The sequence below is a fragment of the Corythoichthys intestinalis genome, chromosome 1 (genome assembly GCF_030265065.1).
Source record: "Corythoichthys intestinalis isolate RoL2023-P3 chromosome 1, ASM3026506v1, whole genome shotgun sequence".
NCBI classification, from domain to species: Eukaryota; Metazoa; Chordata; class Actinopteri; order Syngnathiformes; family Syngnathidae; genus Corythoichthys; species Corythoichthys intestinalis.
The window spans coordinates 25,999,442-26,021,500 of record NC_080395.1 but is presented as its reverse complement, the minus strand read 5'-3'; the positions used below and the strand labels follow the sequence as shown (position 1 = coordinate 26,021,500).

The window sequence follows — 22,059 nt, the reverse complement described above, 5'->3', positions numbered from 1 at the left end:
CACTCGGCATTTAGGTATTCCCCACATGTTCAAGGATCATACTGACAATTCATAACCACATAACTTCTTACCATGTTACCCTAATTAAAGTCCAAACCCCAAAAGACTGATTCAAATATCATGTAAAATGTGTTCTGTTCAGTATGTAACTCATATGCTATTTTAACAACAGCCCAATTTGATATGCTGGGTTTACACTTAGAAGTGCATACATCAGATGTACAGTGGTACCTCGACATACTATCGCTTCGACACATGATCTTTTCCACATTCGACGTAAAATTTGACTCTCCATTTGTTTCTACATCCGACTACATGCTCGAAATACAATTTATGACAGCGCCACAGTTTCTTTGTTTTGCTGCAAGACAGACGCATGGCAGATTTTCTTGTGAGAGAAATCAACACAGGTTCCAAGAAGGTTAGCATATATAGTAAAAAAAAAAAAAGGAAAAGGCTGACGCACAACATTGAAATTCATATGGAAATGAGAAAAAAATAGAAGCGTGCTGTGCACATCCCTGAACTGGCTCGACAATATGGCCGTAGAATGTCTACAATCTCGACGGTCCTCGACGGACCTCTGCTTGCCGGTCTTTATAAGTTCAGGTGACAATTATTATTGTGGTAACATCACCAAACAAATCGCCAGCTTCGTCAGGTTTTAATCATTTATTTCAGAACTTGTGCAAAACAACACGCCTACTGTCCGCTGACGGCAAAAAGAAAACATTAAAAGAGAAAGTAAAATCTCTACAGCGCTTTTCTCTCTTTGTCACGTCAGCCACACGGTGCATTCAGGAACGGCACGCAAAACACGTCTGCCACATTAGAACAGATTCGTTACATTAATACAGTACTTCTCAAATAGTGGGGCGCGCCCCCCTGGGGGGGCGCAGAGCGATGCCAGGGGGGGCGCATGTGACCTCGGGGAACATGCTTTTTTTTTTTTTTTTTTTTTTTTTTTTTTTTTACTACTGGTACTGGAATAAAGTGTACTTGCACATCCACTCAGTGGGTGGCAGTGGCGCTCTCATTTTCAGAGTGCGCGCAGTATTTTTGAACTAAGGAAGAGCACTCAGAACACACAGAAAACAGATATGAAGAGCAGTGCGCCGCCACCGTTTTCGAAAGCCGTTTTCCGACCGGACTCACGCAGCGACCCACTGTCTTGTCCGGCCGGTTCTCACGTCGCCGCCCGAGAAGTGCCATTTTTGGCTTGGGATCGTCACGACGACCGCCCTCACCTACGGTTCTACCTCGGCCGCCGGGAATGCCCTTTTTTCGTGCCGTTTGCCTTTTAGCTTTGACTTTTAATACAGTGGGTAATGAGGAAAGACCACTGTTTACTGTGTCTAAAAATAATTATAGCGGACAGCCAGAAGCCAAAACAATTAAGACGCCACTTAAAGACATTAGACCCCAATCTCATTGATAAGCTTGATTGTTTTTCAGCGAAAACGGCCGAATATTTCCAACAATCGTCCTGTTTTGTCAGTGTAATATCAGTAAACCAATTAGCATTGTTAGCATGCTCATTGCAAGATAACTCCACACCATTGCAAAGGAGGTACAAAAATAAAAAATGTCCTTCTGTCCAAGGACACTTTTTTTTTTTTCTTTTTCTTTTATTCAGTTTTGTTTTTCCGATCACATTTTTTGGCATATTGTCCTCATGAGTGAATGTTTCTAATCAATTTTAATTTGTTATTATTTACTGATTTTATTACATTTTATTTTTCTTTATCAAATGGTCAAAAATGTAACTTCAGTGTATTTTTTAGTTTGGATGGGACTTTTTTTTTTAAATTCAGGCAAATTGATGCGCGTCGTCTTCTCTGTTACAAACAAAACAATGTTAATAAAGTTCTACTTTATTATAAGTTGATCTGTTACTTTTTTTCGTTATTAGGAAAAAAAAGGACACAATGTTAGGCAGATGCGTATTTATAATAGTAATTTTATAGACAAATGATACTATTTACAGTGGTGGCAGAGAGTTTGGGGGGGCGCGAAACATTTACGTCTTCCTTGGGGGGGCGTAACAGAAAATAATTGAGAAGCACTGCATTAATACAAGAATTATTAGTATTATTATTATATTATTATTATGATTTTTATTTATAATTTATTAGTTTTTCTATGTGTAATTGCCATTTGTAATAGTACAAGGAGTACCGTATTGGCCCGAATATAAGACGGTGTTTTTTGCATTGAAATAAGAGTGAAAAAGAGGGAGTCGTCTTATATTCGCGGTCTAGACATTATACCCATTCACGATGCTAGATGGTGCCAGATATCATGGAAGCGATGTTCTGTCATGACAGATCTCAGCTTCTCTCAAGTTTAACCAGTTTGCAATTTTTTATTGCAATGTTTTTCCTTATTCAGATTTGTTTCAAGACTACAGTTACAGTTAGACTTCACTTTGATGGTTAATGCAGTTATTGCAATTTTGTTGTTTTATCACAATAGATTGGTTCATTTACATTTCAAAAACCAGAAGCCATTCATTTACGAATGTGATTGCACTTTAGTTTACATATTTAAATGTTCAGATATTAAGATTTGAATGAGGCAAAATAACATGTTTTTTTCTCTCAAATATATTGCTGTAATCATTTGTTTCGGATGTACTGTCAATATTTTCTGTATTAAAATTAATTTGGTTTTCAAAAAGTCTTTTTTTTTCCAAATTTGAGTCTTAAAAAAGAGGGGGTCGTCTTATAATCAGGGCCGTCTTATATTTGGGCCAATACGGTATCTATTTAGGATTTCGTGAAGGTTTTCCGATTGTGGAACGAATTAATGGAATTATCATGTACTGTATTCTTATGGGAAAATCCTGCTCGACATACGACCATTTCGACTTAAAAACATGGTACTGGAACGAATTAACTTCGTATGTAAAGGTAGCACTGTATTTATTTTGTATCTATTTCAACATATATTAACATGACGCATATCAAATATTGCACTGCTTATTGATCACCTCAAAAGATCAGAATATGCAGATGTCTATGCCTGAAGTGTGTCAACAATGGACAACAACAAACACAGATACAAGGGATAAATGTATAGATGTGGTTTAGTTGGATTTGAGCTAATGAGGGAGACTGAGGTATTGAGATCGGGTAGCAGAGGAGCAGAGCAGCTGGAATCTCTGCTCCCCATAGTGATGATGGTGAGGCAAGCAGGGGATCGAGAAAGTGGATTATTGTGGAATTGTGGAGGTTCTCAGGTGGAGAAGTAATGTTGTGAAAGGATAGGATGCAAGCGGTGCAACCCTCATGAGAATAAAACAGACGATGCATGGACATTGGTAATGGCTTTGAAGGTGCTCAGAAATGTTGTTCCGGTGCTCTTTGGATAAATGTGATAAACCATTCCAATTTAATTGACATATAATTGTTTTTATTTGTGTTATTTTCCTTTGACGTTTTTCCATGCCATCAGAATTACTGATCATGCATGTGGACTCGTTCCATTTGCACTTTACAATGCTTCTCACAGTCCCCTCCTAGTGTTCAAATTGGCCATGACACCATGAGCAGCTACAACCGGTTCTGCCGGGAACACTGAGCAATGAGCTTATGAGAGTACAAAACTCAGAGTTGGATGCCTTCTAAAATACTTAATAAAAGGTGTTTGCAAATATAAACTTCAATGTTGCCTACCAGGTTTTCAAGGCTGTAAATGGCGGGTGGATTGTTTGGCATTATGTAAATTTGTTACACAGAGAGGTTTATTGTAGTTGGCGCAAGCGGGCATCTGTACAAACTGGCAGTGTACGAGTCCAGCTTTTGCACATGGCCAACAGCCCAGTGTTCAGACTGAGCCCTATTAATGTGACATTGCTGAGAGCATGAACTGCAAGCATGCACTCTGCTGCTTTGGCTGTTCTCTGATTCAACCTGGGGGTGTTACAGCAGGATAGGCCAGATAGAAGAGGGGGTCGATTGCAGGATAAGGCAGTGACAGGCATTCAACAGTTTCTTCAGAGGGTGACCATGGTGAGCCTCAATTGTTATACCATAGCTCGGTTTCCTATGATATGCTTATATTTACTAAATAACACAAACAAACTCACATGTGGCATATTAAAACAGTTTCAGCCTTTAAATACTCATTGTCTGTGTCGGAGCAGCTAAACAGGACGGGTTTTAAAAAAAAGATGCTGCATGCCTTGTTGATATTAATTAATGTTTCAGATTTCAAGTCTTGCATCTCTAGAGAGTTTTGTGCAATTCAATGGTGAACAGTCCAGGTTGTACCCTGCCTCTCGCCAGAAGTTGTCTTGATGTAGGCCACAGTTGCCTGTAATTCTCATGAGGACAGACATTATCAAAACTGTATAAATTGCTTCATCTCTGGAAACTGCCTTGGCATGATTAGTGACGAGTCCAAGGTGTAGCAGATGTCAGATTGAATAGGTTTTTTTTACCAGTGACGCTAATAAGAAAAGGTCGGATAGATATAGGATACAGGACAGATGTATCTGTTGGGAAAGTTATGGACTAGTGACTTGACCAGCATCCATACTGCCTCTTGCCAGAGGCAACCTAGGATATGCCACAGATGCCCTCATCCCTAATGAGGCAGCACAATATAGAAAAGGGCGGAATGGGTTGGTATATCTGCGGAAATTGTCCTGCAATTGGTGAGCAACCATTCTAGTGGGTACCATGCTTCTTGCCAATGATAAATTAGAAAAGGCTATAGATGGCCAGTTTAAAAGAAAGTCGATGAATGGGTGGAAGTACAAAAAAAAAAAAAATGAATGATGAATTTTGCTGGCTGGCAAACGTCACACAGGAAGGCTAGAGCTGATATTGTAACCCAAATTAAGTCATACTATAATTTTTTAAAAACACAAAACAAGTTGTTCTTTTGTACTGCTTTGAATCCATCAGAAGAGCCTGCCAGATTTTGTTTAAATGCACCTTGAGCACAGAAGCCTGTAGTTGCTCATTTTTAGTCCCGTCTTTTTTTAACTAGAGATGCTTGCTGTGGAAGAGGATGAGGAACGGAGTGTCAAGAGAATGACACCTGTGGCTCTGCAGCCACCCACTCACCTCCTCTTCCTCAAAGAGCACAAAATGCCCTCCCTTTCCTGTACTGTTACCCCCAACCCCTCCGCCCTCATTCGTGTCTAAAGCTAGCCACGCTCCCTCTCGTACAGAGCAACTAGGTCTGTTTGCATTTTAACACTTGAGTTGCCATGCTGCCTAAAGCCATGGGACTAACCAAACACCCTTGTTATTGTCAACTTACCTTGGCAAGAGCAGTTGTTTTTTGTATGAAAGTGGCCCAAAATGAATCATCTCCCTCCTCACAAACTCTTTTGGTCCCAAAATCATGTTCCTACCTAAAATCTTGTGTTATTTTCTTGAAACTTGTATATTTGCTGTTTTGCATTCTGGCATGTCAAAGATGGCACTAAAGCACTATGAAATTGGAAAGTAGTCGTATTATTAATAGTAGTTAAACTATTCTGTTAGACATGGTTGGCACCACCTCATGTATCCATGTGCCAAGTGACAAGATGCATCAGAAAAGTTGCAAAAAAAGGAATGAACAGAACTATTTAAAATCCAAACTACATGCAAGTCTTGTTCTCAGATCATGTGTCAAATGCATGATCGGTGGAGATTGCTATGACATCCAGCCAAGGTTCAGTCATTCATTCATACATAGGCTGGTCTGATTTTGAAAATGAACTTTTATTTTGACACAAGCACAGTAGAGCCTGAAGTGTTACGACCCGTGTAATACATGTAGCTAAGTGAGACTGCGCGCAACTTGATTACTAGTGGTACGATTCAGAGGCTACGATTTGATTATAAATCGATTATTGATGCAGCTCCCCACCCTCTGCTTTTAATGTTTCGTACATTAGTTCCAAAATTGTTCAAAAATCCTCAGGCTAAACCAAACTACGATTTCAGGATCAAGTTAACAGTTCAAAACGGTAGATTAAATTCTCAAGTCCCCATTCTGTATCAGCAGCTTTAAACTACATTCAATTAATTTAATCTTCTGTATCAACTGTTAAAGTAATTAAAATTGCTCCCGTTATTCCAGTATTTCCTTTCTGTCTACTTTCGACATGTGAAAGTTTTAAAACTGTTTCATCATTTAAAAACATATTCAAGATTTTGCCGATTTAGGAGTATTTTAGATAAAAAGTTAAGGTTCGCTACAACAGAGCCTTCCAGAGAAGTTCTACTCCTTTAAGATGGCGGCTGTCTACTAACGACGGCAAGACTGTCATATCGCATTTAGTTCTTTATACATGTTCTAATGCCGCTGTCATCTGTCATTTCGCAGCTAGTTATATATTTATGTTTTGTGTGTGTGTGTATATGTGTATATATATGTGATATCTACCGTAGCAGTATGTATGTAGCAACTAGCACCTTGGCGTTGTTTGTAGCAGCTGTCGGCCGCAGTCAGGTATTATTAATTTATCTAGCGGCATGAGTTGAACATGATATTTAGTCTCGGTCCGTTCCTCATCGCGTCCCGGAGACCACACTGACTGGATTTTAGTTCCGCTTTACCTGGTATGATTAAATACAGTATTGGCTCAAATATAAGACGGTGTTTTTTGCGTTGAAATAACACTGAAAAAGAGGGGGTCGTCTTATATTCGCGGTCTAGAAATTATACCCATTCACGACGCTAGATGGCGCCAGATATCATTGAAGCGATGTTCTGTCATGACAGTTCTCAGCTACTCTCCCCATTCATGACGCTAGATGGCGCCAGATAATCATTGAAGCGATGTTTTGTCATGACAGATCTCAGCTACTCTTTTTAGTTTAACCAGTTTGCATTATTTTATTGCAATGTTTTTCCTTATTCAGATTTGTTTCAAGACTACAGTTAGTTAGACTTCACTTTGATGGTTAATGCAGTTATTGCAAGGTTATTGTTTTATCACAATAGATTGGTTTATTTACATTTCAAAAACCAGAAGCCATTCATTTACAAATGTGATTGCACTTTAGTTTACATATTGAAATGTTCAGATATTAAGATTTGAATGAGGCAAAATAACATGCTTTTTCTCTCAAATATATTGTTATAAATATATTGTTATAATCATTTGTTTCGGATATACTGTAATTGTTTTCTGTATAAAAATTAATTTGATGTTCAAACTTGAGTCATGAAAAAGAAGGGGTCGTCTTATAATCAGGGCCGTTTTATATTTGCGCCAATACGGTAATTGAAATTTGGATGTTTGTGAATCTGTCTCGAATCTTCCACGGTCGAATCTTGAATAATCGAAGAATTGGAAATTTCGCATGCCTCTACTTATTACTGCTGCTGATTGATTGTCAGTATCTCAGTACCCACATAATATTATACTACAAGACGACATGTTTCTAAAACCTGCTGCACCCAACCAAGGACCGGGCGGAAAAAAGCCACTCAAGCAAGAGAAACTTACCGGAGGAGTTGAGGGAAAGCGAAATCCAATATGAAGAGAAAAGGGAAAGTTTCCGCTGGAATTGGCTCGGATACGACGACACAACAAATGAGGTTTACTGTAAGGTGTGTAGATTAATGCCCACATATGCAGAAAAGTAAGTTAGAGAAAAGTAGGTGTATGAAAATAACGTGATAATTCATCCGTGTGACTACGTAGAAAATAATACAGTGATCCCTCATTTTTTACGGTTAATGTGGACCAGAATCCACCGCGATTAGTGAAAAACTGTGAAATAGCGCCCCCACGCCCACCTAAAAAAAAATGTTTTTGTGTGTTTTCAATATATTTAATCAGATTTAGCATTGGAAAGAGATACATATAAGATGTGTTTTTTTCACTTTTTCCCCCCAAAATATAATTTAAAAAAAAAGCTTTTATGTATATTTACATTTTAATAAATGTTTTTTAAGCACTTCAAATGTAATAATTATACGTTTTGAACATGTTACTGTCCCACAGAATTATTTATAAACATTAATAAAGTATAAAAATGATTGTTTTCATTAAATGCTTCATTGGGTGAGTCCACTCAAATCCGCTCCATCTCCTCACTTACACATGAGTTGTCACAGCAACTGTTTAACAAGTTAAACGATGATTGACGCATGCTGAGGCTGCCAGGGATCTGTGGCAAGATCAAACAAGACGTCTATCAATGATCGTTAACTTTAATATGCAACTCCGGTGCACTGCCTGAACAGGGAGGGAGGGAGGGAGAGTGAGACTACGCGATCGGCTCGGGACAGCTCATCTGTTTTTTTTTTGTTGTTGTTGTTTTTTTTTTTTGTTTTAATTTAATTTTATTGTATTTCTTTATTAAAAAAAAAAATCCGCGATGGACTGAGGGCGCAAAGTTTGAAGCGCAAAGTAACAAGCGATCACTTTATCGTCATAACAACGGTCTAGCTTGAAAATTGTTAGCCATAATTGTCATCTCTTTGAGTTCTAAATTGTTGCCACGACAACCGAGTCGGGGGAGACTTCCAGAGGGCTGTAAGGGGAAGATGGGAAAGCTTCGCCCAGGCACGGGGCTTTCCGGCGGGATTATTATAAGATTATTTCCACTAGATTCATGTTTTTGCACTGTTTTGCTGCACTTTTCATTAAATCTACCTTAAAAAAAAAAAAAGTTATTTAAGCGAATTGTTCTTTTTCATGATTATTGGGATAATAACTGACGCATTGACCTGAGCCAGTGGTTTTGATAGTGGGGCCAGTGAACTAATTTGCCTTACTGTCAACCCCTGTGTACTCTAATGTTTGTTAAGCATTTTGTAAATATGCTGTTAAAACTAGTTTGGGAAGTTCCTTAGGACATGACCTTTTACTGAACATTCCAAAGCTAGTTTGATGCATTCAAATAGTTGGAGATAGGATGCTCATTGTCATAGATTCATCAGGTTTGTATTTTGGCTGATATATGCCAGTTTTTTTGTTGTTGTTTGTTTTATGGCAAACCATTGGGTGATTATTAGCAGCTCGTTTAAGTTTATATTTTGCAATTTCTTCTAATGTCATTAATAACATACAGTAGCTCATAGATTTTCTTTTTTTTTTTTTCGTCATTAAAGAGGAAAACTGCAGCTGGTTGATTGCGGTGATCAGTTGTGAGCATAATTACTCGATCAGATGTGGTGGGAACGCAAATGACATCTGATAATCAGTTGACATTTTTCTGCCCTACTTTAGTTTGCAAATTTTTAAAAGTGGGGAAGAAGGTAATTATTGACTGCATTTTTACAATTAAAGTAATTGTTGGTAATTTTCTCCACTAGGGGGCGCATGGACGACCACTTGCTTTAAATGACTTGATACATAAATTATTTAATGCCTGATTTTGATGCAACCGAAAAGCCTTTAAGATTGCGTTTAGGAGCAAATTAAGCTCACTTCAGATGAAATGGTTTGTCCCCTTTGCATTGTGGAGAATACAGTTCTGTGAATGACTGCTTACCACCTAGTGTTTTAAGAGACTGAATATTGCCAAATTTTAGTCAGCTGCTTCATTTCAAAAAGATGGATGTGGTTGAAGCTTTTATTTTTCTTCATGGATAGACACAACTTGCAGCAGGGGGTACAACTGCTCCGCATTCTTAAAAGTTTGGTTCCCAGATGGCTGCATACCTTTATGTAAATTTTAAGTCATTGTTACATCATAGCAACTTGTTATACTAAAGTTCCACATTACAAACAGTACATTAGATATTTCAGTATATTGTAAAAACTGATTCGTAATATCCCCTTTTTTGCAATGTCGTCATGATCTCCTTGAAGGATTCTTCGGGATCCTCTGCAAATCTTGTAACGGCCATCTCGATGCCGTCCACTTCTTGAAACCTGGCCCGTTGATGACCTTTTTATACTTAGAAAAGATAGGGCTGTATCACATCTTGCCAGATCAAGTGAATAAGGAAGTTGCTCCAGAATGGTAATGTTGAGGAACTGCCTGATGAGAGTCAGGGATTTGTCAACAGGTTTATTGTGATGGCGAAGTCGGCACAAAGATTCTGCCACAAATCGCTTCTCTTTTTCTGCACTGAACTAAGAGATCGCCCAAGAATCTCATATCTGTGGAGACAAACTGGTTGACAGTCTGGCACTTGCTTTGTACAATGTCCCTCACAATGAGGAATGCGGTCAATATGACTTCCTTTGACCTTGATAACCCCAGACTTTTTCTCTGAATGCTTCTTATATTACGTCTCAAACGGGTGCTCGAAGATCCATAACTCACCACTGTTGTCAGGTCTCACAGGTCTCATTAGTGTCAGCTCTCACTCTGCTCATTGTTTGGTGACTCAAATGGTATACTGTATAGAAAAGCATGTTTTATTTAAAAAAAAAAAAAAAAAAAAAGCTATAGAAAATGGTATACAGTTGATACCTGCGGATCCCCTGTGAAGAGCTAAATTCTTGTACTTGCACACAAACTTGATATTTATTTGCAATTCCCGACAAGAACCTCTTCCTATCCCCCACAAATAGCGGGCAGTTGCAATGTATGCTTTACCATCTGTTGCACTCTGAATGGGTGCACTTGGCAGTGTGCTCAAACCCCTGCTGAGTGTTATCAGACGATAAATTTGTTCAGCTTGGACGGACTTCGAGCCACAGCTTTCAGTGAGAACGCTGCCCTTGTTTTAAAGTCCAAACTCGGAAAAAATGGCCTGGCAGGTGGATCTGATGCCCGCTGCCGCTTCTGTTGTTTTGCAGTTCAGGCAATGCACACATTACATCCCTGCAACCCTTTGGCTTTTGTTGTAACTCAGAAGACTGGTCTTGCTCTTGAAACCACATTTTGAGTTTTGACCTTGTTTCTATCTCAACTCCCAATATTCTTGAAATGTCTTAGACTGGTTGGTGAGCCTAGAAAAACAATTTAGATAGATATACGTAGATGAAACAGTAGACTTTGTCATTCATGTATGCACAAGTAAAAATGGAACGTAATGTTGCATTTGACCCGCAGTGTTGAAATTAAATAAAATTACAATAAAACAAGTAGTAAAAGTAAAATAAAAAATATGAATAAAATAATAAAATGTGAATAAAAATCTGGGAATTGGAGTACAGTACAACAGTACAATAGGAATGTACAAAACCAAGTCAGATGGAGGTTCACAACAAGCCACAATATTTCATTATGCAGTGATGGGTAGATACTGTAATGTAAACTGTCTGAATGCTGTACAGGAGTGCAGAGAGAAAGAGATGTGCAATATTCTAGCCCGGTGGGCGTTATGTGAGGGATTTTCAGTTTAACAGTCTAATTGCCACGGGTACAAATCTATTTAAGGGCCTGGTGGTCCTGCACCTCATGCTGCAGAACCTTACCAGAGGCATGTAGGGTAAACCGTCCGTGATGTGGGTGAGAGGGGTGCTTAATAATGTTTGTGGCTTGGGATAAGCAGTACCTCTGTCCAATATCCTGAATGGAGTGCGACAAGTCCCACTATTTTTCTCTGCTGTCCACACCACCCTCCTCATACTGCTCCAGTCAGAGGCACTCTATCACATAGAGATGCAGTTAGTCAGGATGCTCTCTATGGTTCTTCTGTAAAATGTGTTGAGGATGAGTGGGGTTGGGGCTGTCTCCTCATATGTCACAGGGAGTACAGGTACTTGCTGTGCCATCTTCACCAGAGACGCTGTGTTCATTGACCAGGTGAGTTCATCCATGATGTGCACCCCCAGGAACTTGGTGCTGCTGATCACCCCCACGGCCGTGTTGTTGATGAGAAGTATGGTGTGGTTGTGTTGATTCTTCCTGAAGTCAACAATGATCTCTTTTGTTTTGTCAGCATTCAAAATCAGGCCGTTATCTTTGCACCAGCCAGCCATCTGCTCCACTTCCTCTCTGTAGGCCAGGTCGTTGTCGTCCTTAATGAGGCCCACCACTGTTGTGTCATCCGCGAACTTCCCAATGTGGTTGGTTGGAGACCTTGAGACACAACTAGGTGTCATCAGGGTGAACAAGGGGGCTCGGGGCATGACTCTGGGGGGAGCCGGTGCTGCGGGTGATGACACTGGAGGTGTTCTGACCAACCCGCACTGACTGAGGTTTGTCAGTAAAGAAGTCAAGCAGCCAGTTGCACAAGGTGGTGTTAAAGGCTCAGATTCTGTTTGTCCAACAGATGTTGAGAGATGATGGTGTTGAATGCTGAGCTAAAGTCCAAGAACAGCATCCGCACATGGGTGTTCTTCTCCCCCAGATGTGCGAAGCTCAGGTGAAGAGCAGAGAACATGGCATCCTCGGTGAAGCGGTTTGACCGGCAGGAAAACAGGAAAGGGTCGAGTGTGGAGGAATAACTGGAGGTGATATGCTCCTTAACCAGCCTCTCAAAGCACTTTATCATGATGGGAGTCAGTGTCACGTGCTGACAGTCATTTAGTGATGTGATTTGAGGGTTTTTTGGCACTGCTATGATGATGGCAATCTTGAAACATGACGGGTACAGTAGCTTGGTTCAATGAGGTGTTAAAAATTTAGTTCTGGACACCAGCCAGCTGATCTGTGCACTCCCTGAGAACCCGCCTCAGAATGATATCAGGTCCTGGAGCCTTCCGTGTGCTGACCCTCTTCGGGGTCTTCCTCATGTCAACAGAGTCTAGATGCAGTGCCTTTTATCCTGGCATGGAGCATCCTTCACTGCAGGGTTGCCGTTTAGTGTCTCAAATACCCCAAAGAAGTTATTTTGGTCATTTAAAAAAACAATTCTCAGAAAATATAAAATATCACAAACGTACACACAGTAAAACATGGAATCCAGCCTTTTTGTGTGATTGTGGAATGCCTAGTTCCTCTATGACAATGTCAACGACTGTGCAGATTTGTATGTGTGTGTGTGTGTGTGTAGAAGGTCATGGTTAAAAAAATAACACAAGATTCCAGTAAGTCAGTCACGAAGACTTTATTTACTTTTTAACATTCATCAAACACTAGCATTTATTATTAAAACTCAGCTGCTGCTCAGGCTAATGTTTACAGATCCTCTTGACCCTTCACGTGACTTGCAGTTACAATGGTACTGTATCTGTCTTTCTTTGTTGCTGCCCACACCTACATTTCAATCCTGGCTATCTGTCTCTAGTTTAAGCTCCGTCTCTCTACTGTACTGTACCTGGCTGTCGGCCATCATGTGTGATTCCCAGTGCCATGTGCCAGCTGTTGCACATGTCCGTCTGTGTTAGGGGGAGTTGTCTAGGGTCCAGTGTCTCCAGATCGCCAGAAGAACTTGCAACTTCTCTTGTACTTGTAGCCTGAATATTTCATGGATGGTTTTGTATAAGGTTTCCTTGAATGTAAAACATCATTGGCCGTACCCTACAAAAAAAGGACAAGAAGCAATAAGAGATTGATCCAGTGCTGTGAGGGTTAAGTTCTGAAAGTTAATGTAATAACTGCTAGCACCATCTGCTGGCCTACTTCCTTTACAAAGAGAGAGAGAGAGAGAGAGAGAGAGAGAGGGGGGAGCGAGTGAGAGAGAAAAAAACGAGCTTCGGTTTTAACGACATCTCTAATATTCATGCTGATGCATTTTGCTGCTTTGTGCTTTCATTTTCCTGCCGGAGCTCGCTGCGCTCAAGCCCCAGCCGACTGGAAAGCAGAAACGAAAAAGCCTCAAGCCTTTATAAACGGAGTTTACATACCTTATCCTGGGACGACGAGGAAAAGAAGGGACGAGAAATCAATGACCCGGCGTTAGGAAAACTCTGAGCGAGCGAGGTACTGCCACGCACCTCCTCTGCCTCTGCTCTGCTCCCTCATCACCCAGTGAAGAGACAAACCAGGGTGAGGGAGGGAGTGAAGAGGGAGAGGGGGTGAGAGAGCTCCCATGCACTCCTCTTGAGCCCTGCCCGCTGGGGGAGGAGGAGGAGGAGACAAGCCACTCCGGCGTTCTCGCACCGCCTGAGGAAGAAGACGAGTGGACGGCCGCCGCCACCGCCGGAGGAGGAGGTGGTGGTGGAGGAGGGGAGGCAAACCAGTGGGGAGGGGGAAGGGGGGGTAGACACTCGCCACACAAGGAAGAGAACTGTGGAAAAGTGTATTTATTCTGGAGAAGGAGCAGCAGCGAGAAAACCCGGCGAAAGGGCAACCAGGCTTTTGTTAGCTGGTCACACAGAGAGAGAGAGACTGAGAGAGAGAGTGAGTGAGCAAGTGAGGGAGGGAGTTTGTGGGGGGAGGTAAAGAGGAAGAAAAAAATGTCTACAGTGAAGAGGCCAAGAGGAAGGGTAAGTGAGCTCGGGAGGGAGGGGTTGGTGTGTGGGGAGGGGAGGAGCCGGCAGGAACTGAACAACCTACTCAACTCATGCTGCACTGCCGCCATCTTGAACTCATTGCTGCTTTTTCCCCCCTTCCTCTTCATCACCCTCCCTTCCCTTTCCCTGCCATACTCACATGGTTTTCTTATATAGAGCTGATGATAGTTTTCTCTACCCGCCCTGCCCCCTAAACTACTCTCCAAACCGCCTTCCTCTTCTAATTCATCGGCTTGTGTAGGATTGTCACTTACTAGCCTTACGTATCCCTCAAATCGGAGCATGGCTCTCTACCTTTTTCGGCACGCACCAGCCCTATGTACAGTATTCCTCAAATTGGAGCATGGCTCTGTACCTTTTTGGGTTTCCATGAGGTAGTGATGTTCCTCAACACAGTACCTGCCCGCTGTAATTTTGTTATTTATAGTAGCAAGTTTTGCACATTCACTGCATTCTACACATACGCTAGCTTGTTTTTACATTTCACACCCTCACCTTTCACGCTGCATGTGTTCTCATGTTCTTCCACTCCTAGGCATTACTTTCAGCCCTTCCCCCATTTAACCATTCAATGGGAACATTCCAGCGTGATCCGGTAAAATTTCAACCTAATGATCTCGGCGGCGTTGCGCACGTGACTGGTCATAATGCAGCCTTTGTGTACGCTTGTTTTTGTTGGCTTGCCTCCAATGCATGTAGGTACGCACATGTTGCTAGTAAAGTTGAAGCTGGGTGGCGGTTACACAATCACCTGGTCAAACAGGATGGGCATTTTTGTGTTTGGGTTTCACACTCAGACCTGCAAAAACAACACATGTACAGGTGGTCTGTATTGACTCTGGTCACATTACCCAAATTTGTCAATACCCGCCATGTTTATTAGCTCGGTAGACATTGCAGTAATTAAAATACATTTTGAAGTGATTACGCCTTTTTGTGCAGTGTGACCTACGAATCCTTGACTGTATTCTTACGCTGCTCTGAGGGTTAAATATATGTGTGAATGCTTATTGTGAGCATTTCTGACAGCATCTCAATCTGGTTCTGGTAAACATGCCTACTGGGGAGTTCAGTGTCTTTGACATTTCTTCAGTTGTTACCTCTCCGTTTTGGATCATTGTCCTGTTGCAACTTCAGTCCTCTTTTCAACTTCACTGTTTGGACAGTTGGACTTAAGTTCATCAGCAAATTGTCTGGATAAACTTGTGAATAGATTTTTACATTGATGACACTAAGTTGTCCAGACCCTGAGTAAGCAAAGCATATCCATGCCATGATGCTCACCTTTCCATTTCAGATAAGTTTTTAACTTGGTGTACTGTGCCATTTTTTCCCCCACAGTTAGGGTTTTGTGTCCTTAACTGTCTACCTTGTAATTCAACTTTGGTTTCATCTGTCCTCACAATATTTTGCCACTAGTGTTGAGAAACATTCATTTGCTCTTTAGCAAAGTTCAGATGTACAGAAGTATAATTTGTAGACAGCAAGGTATTCCTCCAAGGTGTTCTTCCATGAACTAAGTTCTTTTTAAATGTGTTGCATATATGGTGGATTTTTTTAAACACAGATGTTGGTGAGTGCCATTTATTCATTTAAATTATAAATTATTTTAACCCCCTTCAGCCTTCTGTGCTGTGTTCTTGTAGTTTTCACACATTTTTTAGAAATAAATTTTACATAGCAATTCTCCCCACCCATTTTGCAAATACACATAAAATGTACAATATTTACATAAATAAAACATTCACATTGCAATGTTGGCATTATATCAGTATTTTCTTTGGATAGTTGTGCAAAAAATAAGATCTCAGTGTGATCAGTTATAAAACCTCTTGCTCCAGCCATGAATCCATTATCTTTTCCTCAAAAGAACGTATCATGTTGGAATGATTTTAATATTTACACACATTTCCACGACAACATCGAAAGATTGACTTTTACTTCACTCATCGCACCCTAAAAACTCAGCTGGAAACTTTTCAGATGTAATGTGCAGATGTCCCCCTGCCTGGCAATTATATGCATCAAAATGCATACAAGATTTGGTAGGCAGTGTGTTGCAGACAATGACACACACCACAACTTTTCCATTTATAGAAATGTTTAAGTAAACATGCAACTTAACATACTCGTTTGTAACTGCTACGTACTGTATCTGCACATGAAATTCCCTAATAAACAATATTTTGACATGATATATACAGGTGTTTCTCCTGCAGGAGCACACTTGCTTTGTTTATAGTTGACGTGTCCACGAATTTCGCTCTGCGAGGCCAAAATGTCTTTTTGACAGCCACGCCTGCGGCCTGCACGTGTGCCAAACTTTCGGCACCGCGTACCTAGTTTTCAAACCACGCAGACGTCCTCGCATGGAAAAAGATGGCGGACGAGCTTCTAGTGGCAGTGGTTTGTAGTCAAATGGAGACACAGAAAAGAACATTTTCGCTCCGGGAGCGAAATACGCATACTAGCTCACAAACAAAACAAAACATGGTGCTAGTTTAAAAATACAAACATTTAATTCTGTATGTTGTGTGAATTGAATATACTGTATCTGAAAGGCAGAACAACCCTGCGGGTCGGATTAGAACCCCTTACTGGCCGGTTTTGGGCAGCAGGCTGTACATTTGACACCCGTGTTTTTACAGGACAGACACTCCTTGAAAGAAGCAACAATGCTGAACTTTTTCCATTTACAATTTGCCTAACTCCAGATTGATACACAGCTCAATCTTACGTTTTTCTCGTCCCTTAAAGCAACATTAGGTAACATTTCAACCTTTGTTAAATATTTTCCTAACATTTATGATGATATGTCAACTGACGACTTGTTGAATAACACTTCTTTTATATCTTGTCTGTATTGCTTTCACCAGCAATAATTAACTTTGAGGAGGGTGGCAGGAACCCTGCCACACACACACAAAAAAAAAAAAACTACAAATGTGCTGACTGCCTTACGGCATACGTCACTTCCCCCGTGCTCCATTCATTATAAAGAATTCTGCAAAGATGGCAGACAAACAAAAGAGACAAAAAGTTTTGTCCGAGGAGGGGGAAAAAAAAGGGAGGCTACCAGTATACTCAAAAATAAACATTGGCCTGGCTTTCATTCGCTGGCGTGATATCCCCCCCCACCAAACCTAACTCCTCAACGTTGACGAGTTCAGGTGGCTTTGAGGGCTTAGCCACACGAAGCCACACGGTTGCTAACCGTCATATGCTATTGTTTAGCCACAACTGAATTCATTACCTCATTACTATTTATCCTGACCCCAGCCGCTGGATACAGAAATTTTTAATCTATCTGCAGGCGACAGGGAGATCAGGATTTTACGACACTATGCGGGTGTGCGCTGGTCCTCATGGGAAGCGCAATTTTAATTTTATTCCCATTAAAATATGAAAGCAAATAATTGTACGTGAGATAACAGTTTAAAATGGATGCTTCTTGTTCATCCTTGTGATTTAGAGAAAGTTGAGACCACATTTTATGACCAATTTACACATAACTTTAGGAATTTACAAAGGATTCGCATAACAAACAGGATGAAGGACTGGTTTTGATGATTTTTAAAAAGCAATGTCTCATTTCAACATCCACCGAATCTTTACCTTACTATTTGGAATAGAAAAAAAAAGATTTAGACATGTCAACCTGCCGTGTAGACATTAGTTTGTCCATTTTTGGGATCATCCTTAAGATAATTAAGGCCATGCCACCAGGTCTTGTGGCAGTCACGCCATATATCATTTACATATGATCATGTATCGGCCTGGCCTGGATTATTTACAACCTTGAGGCCAATGCTATGCTGAGTTGGTGTTTACCTTTTTCCTGGTGTGACTTCATTTCAGCAGACTTTTCACATGACACTCTTTCAAGGTTACTCTCCGGCTGATCTAGATTAATTGGACAAATGACGGCTTTTCTCAAACTGAAGGTCTTCTGGGGGCCATTTGAAGAAAGAATTTCAAACATTTTTATGTGTTGTTATACAAATGGTGGACTACAGCACTGCTTTTTGGTATTGTTTTGTTTTGGGATATTCTGAAGGTAATGTGCTTGATAATATTCCTCTAGTGAATTGAAAATTTACTGCTCTACATCAGGGGCCATCAGTGGTTTAATACTTAATGCAATCAAATTTTAAATCTGCATATTGGCTGATGTGTTATCAATGCTTTTGAAAGCTATTAGTTGGTCTGCAAGCTTTTAGTTGCTGTTAAGGCTGATCGATATATTATATAATTATTTATACTAAGATGAAAATTCGAGCTATCTTAAAATAGATTGTATAAATGATATTTGTCTCAGCTCAGTTAGCTTTCGATTGGGAGGAAAGTGAATAATTAACATTTGTCGAATTTAGTGGCAACAAGTACAGTGGGGCAAATAAGTATTTAGTCAACCACCAGTTGTGCAAGTTATCCTACTTGAAAAGATTAGAGAGGTCTGTAATTGTCAACATGGGTAAACCTCAACCATGAGAGACAGAATGTGGGGAAAAAAACAGAAAATCACATTGTTTGATTTTTAAAGAATTTATTTGCAAATCATGGTGTAAAATAAGTATTTGGTAACCTAAAAACAAGCAAGATTTCTGGCTGTCAAAGAGGTCTAACTTCTTCTAATGAGGTCTAACGAGGCTCCACTCGTTACCTGAATTAATGGCACCTGTATTAACTTATTACCGGTATAAAAGACACCTGTCCACAACCTCAGTTCGTCACACTCCAAACTCCTCTATGGCCAAGACCAAAGAGCTGTCCAAGGACACAAGAGACAAAATTGCAGACCTGCACCAGACTGGGAAGATTGAATCTGCAATGGGTAAAACGCTTGGTGTACAGAAATCAATTGTGGGAGCAATTATTAGAAAATGGAAGACATACAAGACCACTGATAATCTCCCTCGATCTGGGGCTCCATGCAAGATCTCACCCCGTGGCGTCAAAATGATAACAAGAACGGTGAGCAAAAATCCCAGAACCACACGGGGGGACATAGTGAATGACCTACAGAGAGTTGGGACCACAGTAACAAAGGCTACTATCAGTAACACTATGCGCCGCCAGGGACTCAAATCCTGCACTGCCAGACGTGTCCCCCTGCTAAAGCCAGTACACGTCCAGGCCCGTCTGCGGTTCACTATAGACCCTACTCACGTGACGTCACAGCCACGCCCCCGTGCCATGTTGTCCGGATACTAGTCATGTTAATGCATTAGCGCTTCGTAAATTCCTCCTATTATGGCGTGTTTTTCTGCTCGTTAACATTAATAATCAAAATGGTGAAGTCGTGTGTGGCGGTCGGTTGCAAAAACAGAGAAGATAGACGGAGAGACTTGAATTTTTACCGTATTCCGAGAGACCCGAAGAGGAGACCGCGATTGACTGCTGCAATTCGACGAGAAAACTGGGCTCCAAACGACTACCACAGATTATGTAGTAGTCATTTTATATCTGGTAAGATGCATTTAATATATATTTAGAGGGTTTTGGGCTGACAACCACAATTAAGATCATTGCTAGGCTAATCGCCGACAACATACACGTATGTATGTAGTGAGTGCTATCGCTAAACCATATAAACATTAAAAGCCCTAGCTCCGTTGACAAATGACATGAAATACATTAGACTTGACAGTGGATGTTAGCAAGAACAAAAGATTTTGAATTGAAAATTTCGTAACTCACCTTCCGAGCACAAGATTCCTGCCGAATTTTCGTGTACGAGGACCTGTTTCACCCAACCAGCAACGTAGCATTTATAAGCCTCCAAGCTCTTAAAGTTTTTCAAACTTTCGTGAGAATAGGCTGATTTTGTGTGGACAAGATAGTTGTAAATATCAGGATATCAGATGACAGGCGAAGCCAGCGGGTCGAAAAACATCGATTTAGGCATCAAATACGGATCTGGCGAATGGATAAACTGAAGCTTTTCCACGTAACGCCTTTTATGCAACGGATCCAATGAGTTTACAGCGTCAGATAACACCGGGGCTTCCATGAATTGCTCTATAACTTGCTCGACTAATTGAAAACAATGCGAATAGGTCTGAAAAAGAGGTACAATATGGCGGCCGGAAACAGCGACACGCCCATTTTGTGACGTAGGTGAGTAGGGTCTATAGAGCATTTAGATGGTCCAGAAGAGGACTGGGAGAATGTGTTATGGTCAGATGAAACCAAAATAGAACTTTTTGGTAGAAACACAGGTTCTCGTGTTTGGAGGAGAAAGAATACTGAATTGCATCCTAAGAACACCATACCCACTGTGAAGCATAGGGGTGGAAACATCATGCTTTGGGGCTTTTTTTCTGTAAAGGGCCCAGGACGACTGATCTGTGTAAAGGAAAGAATGAATGGGGCCATGTATCGAGAGATTTTGAGTGAAAATCTTCTTTCATCAGCAAGAGCACTGAATATGAGACGTGCCTGGGTCTTTCAGCATGACAATGATCCCAAACACACAGCCAGGGCAACAAAGAAGTGGCTTCGTAAGAAGCATTTCAAGGTCCTGGAGTGGCCAAGCCAGTCTCCAGATCTCAACCCCATAGAAAATCTGTGGAGGGAGTTGAAAGTCCGTGTTGCCCAACGACAGCCCCAAAACATCACTGCTCTAGAGGAGATCTGCATGGAGTAATGGGCCAAAATACCAGCAACAATGTGTGAAAAGCTTGTGAAGAGTTACAGAAAACGTTTGGCCTCTGTTATTGCCAACAAAGGGCACATAACAAAGTATTGAGATGAACTTTTGGTATTGTGGTTATTTTACACCATGATTTGCAAATAAATTCTTTAAAAATCAAACAATGTGATTTTCTGCGTTTTTTTCCCACATTCTGTCTCTCATGGTTGAGGTTTACCCATGTTGACAATTATAGGCCACTCTAATATTTTCAAGTGGGAGAACTTGCACAATTAGTGGTTGACTTAATACTTATTTTCCCCACTGTATGTCATCTTCCACTTTTCGGAGGAATTTTGTACTGTATTTAAAAAAAATATACAGTATATGGGAAAAAACATCCAAACAGCAAAGTGTTATGCGGGTTGTGCTTACTTAGCAAGTGCAAATGCACAAAAGCAATGCAACATAATGATGTCTCACCACAAGAATAGAAATTACACGTCACAAAAATGTTTTTACCGCATTGAGCAACATTGTTATTATTTAAAGGTTCTGTCTGTCAGACATGTTTAACAAGGTATTACTCATCTCAATAGAGGTTATACTGCAAAGTTGGATCCACAAGCTATATGCATGCAGACACACACACCCACACCCACACCTTTCATAAATACCTTTACTGAATACAGTTGCGTTGTCATTTGAATACTAGAAAAATATAGTTTTGATTTATCTTTCTATTATTATTGTTGACAAAACGGGAATTTTAACAAAAAAAAACTGCAATTCTTACCTTTTTTTTAGTGATGCTTATATTTTTTCACAAATGCGTAGTCTACACTAACACCAAAATCTCATTGTAATGCTATCTAGATACCTTGAATTAAAATCAAACTACGAAATTTTGTTAATTGAACTGAATGCAGTTTATTATTTTTTTTTTCCCCTAACCAAACCTTTCTGTGAGAAATGATGTCAATATACTGTATTACATAAAACATATGGAAAAGAGCACAGGTTGCATTGGTTCCCCTCCTGAAATCATACTTTCCACAATATTATAAATGTATTGGAATGCGACAGAAAGTCACCATCACAGGTTAGCATGCTGTGCTATGTTAGCATAGATAGTGTGCCATATTACTGTGGATATGAAGCGATT

General features: G+C 40.5%; 1 protein-coding gene across 8 annotated transcripts in view; it reads left to right on the top strand.

The window, feature by feature from the left end:
- The window catches only part of chd9 (chromodomain helicase DNA binding protein 9), a 148,804-nt gene that overhangs the window by 35,855 nt on the left and 90,890 nt on the right, over window positions 1–22,059 (top strand). The window contains exon 1 of one of the 8 annotated variants that reach the window (XM_057846594.1): window positions 12,030–14,233. The exons of the other annotated variants lie outside the window; for them this stretch is intronic. Within the exon in view, the coding sequence (XP_057702577.1) occupies window positions 14,204–14,233 (30 nt within the window). The 5' untranslated portion in view covers window positions 12,030–14,203. Of the gene's footprint in view, window positions 1–12,029; window positions 14,234–22,059 lie in introns of those variants that run through there. 8 annotated transcript variants of the gene reach the window in all.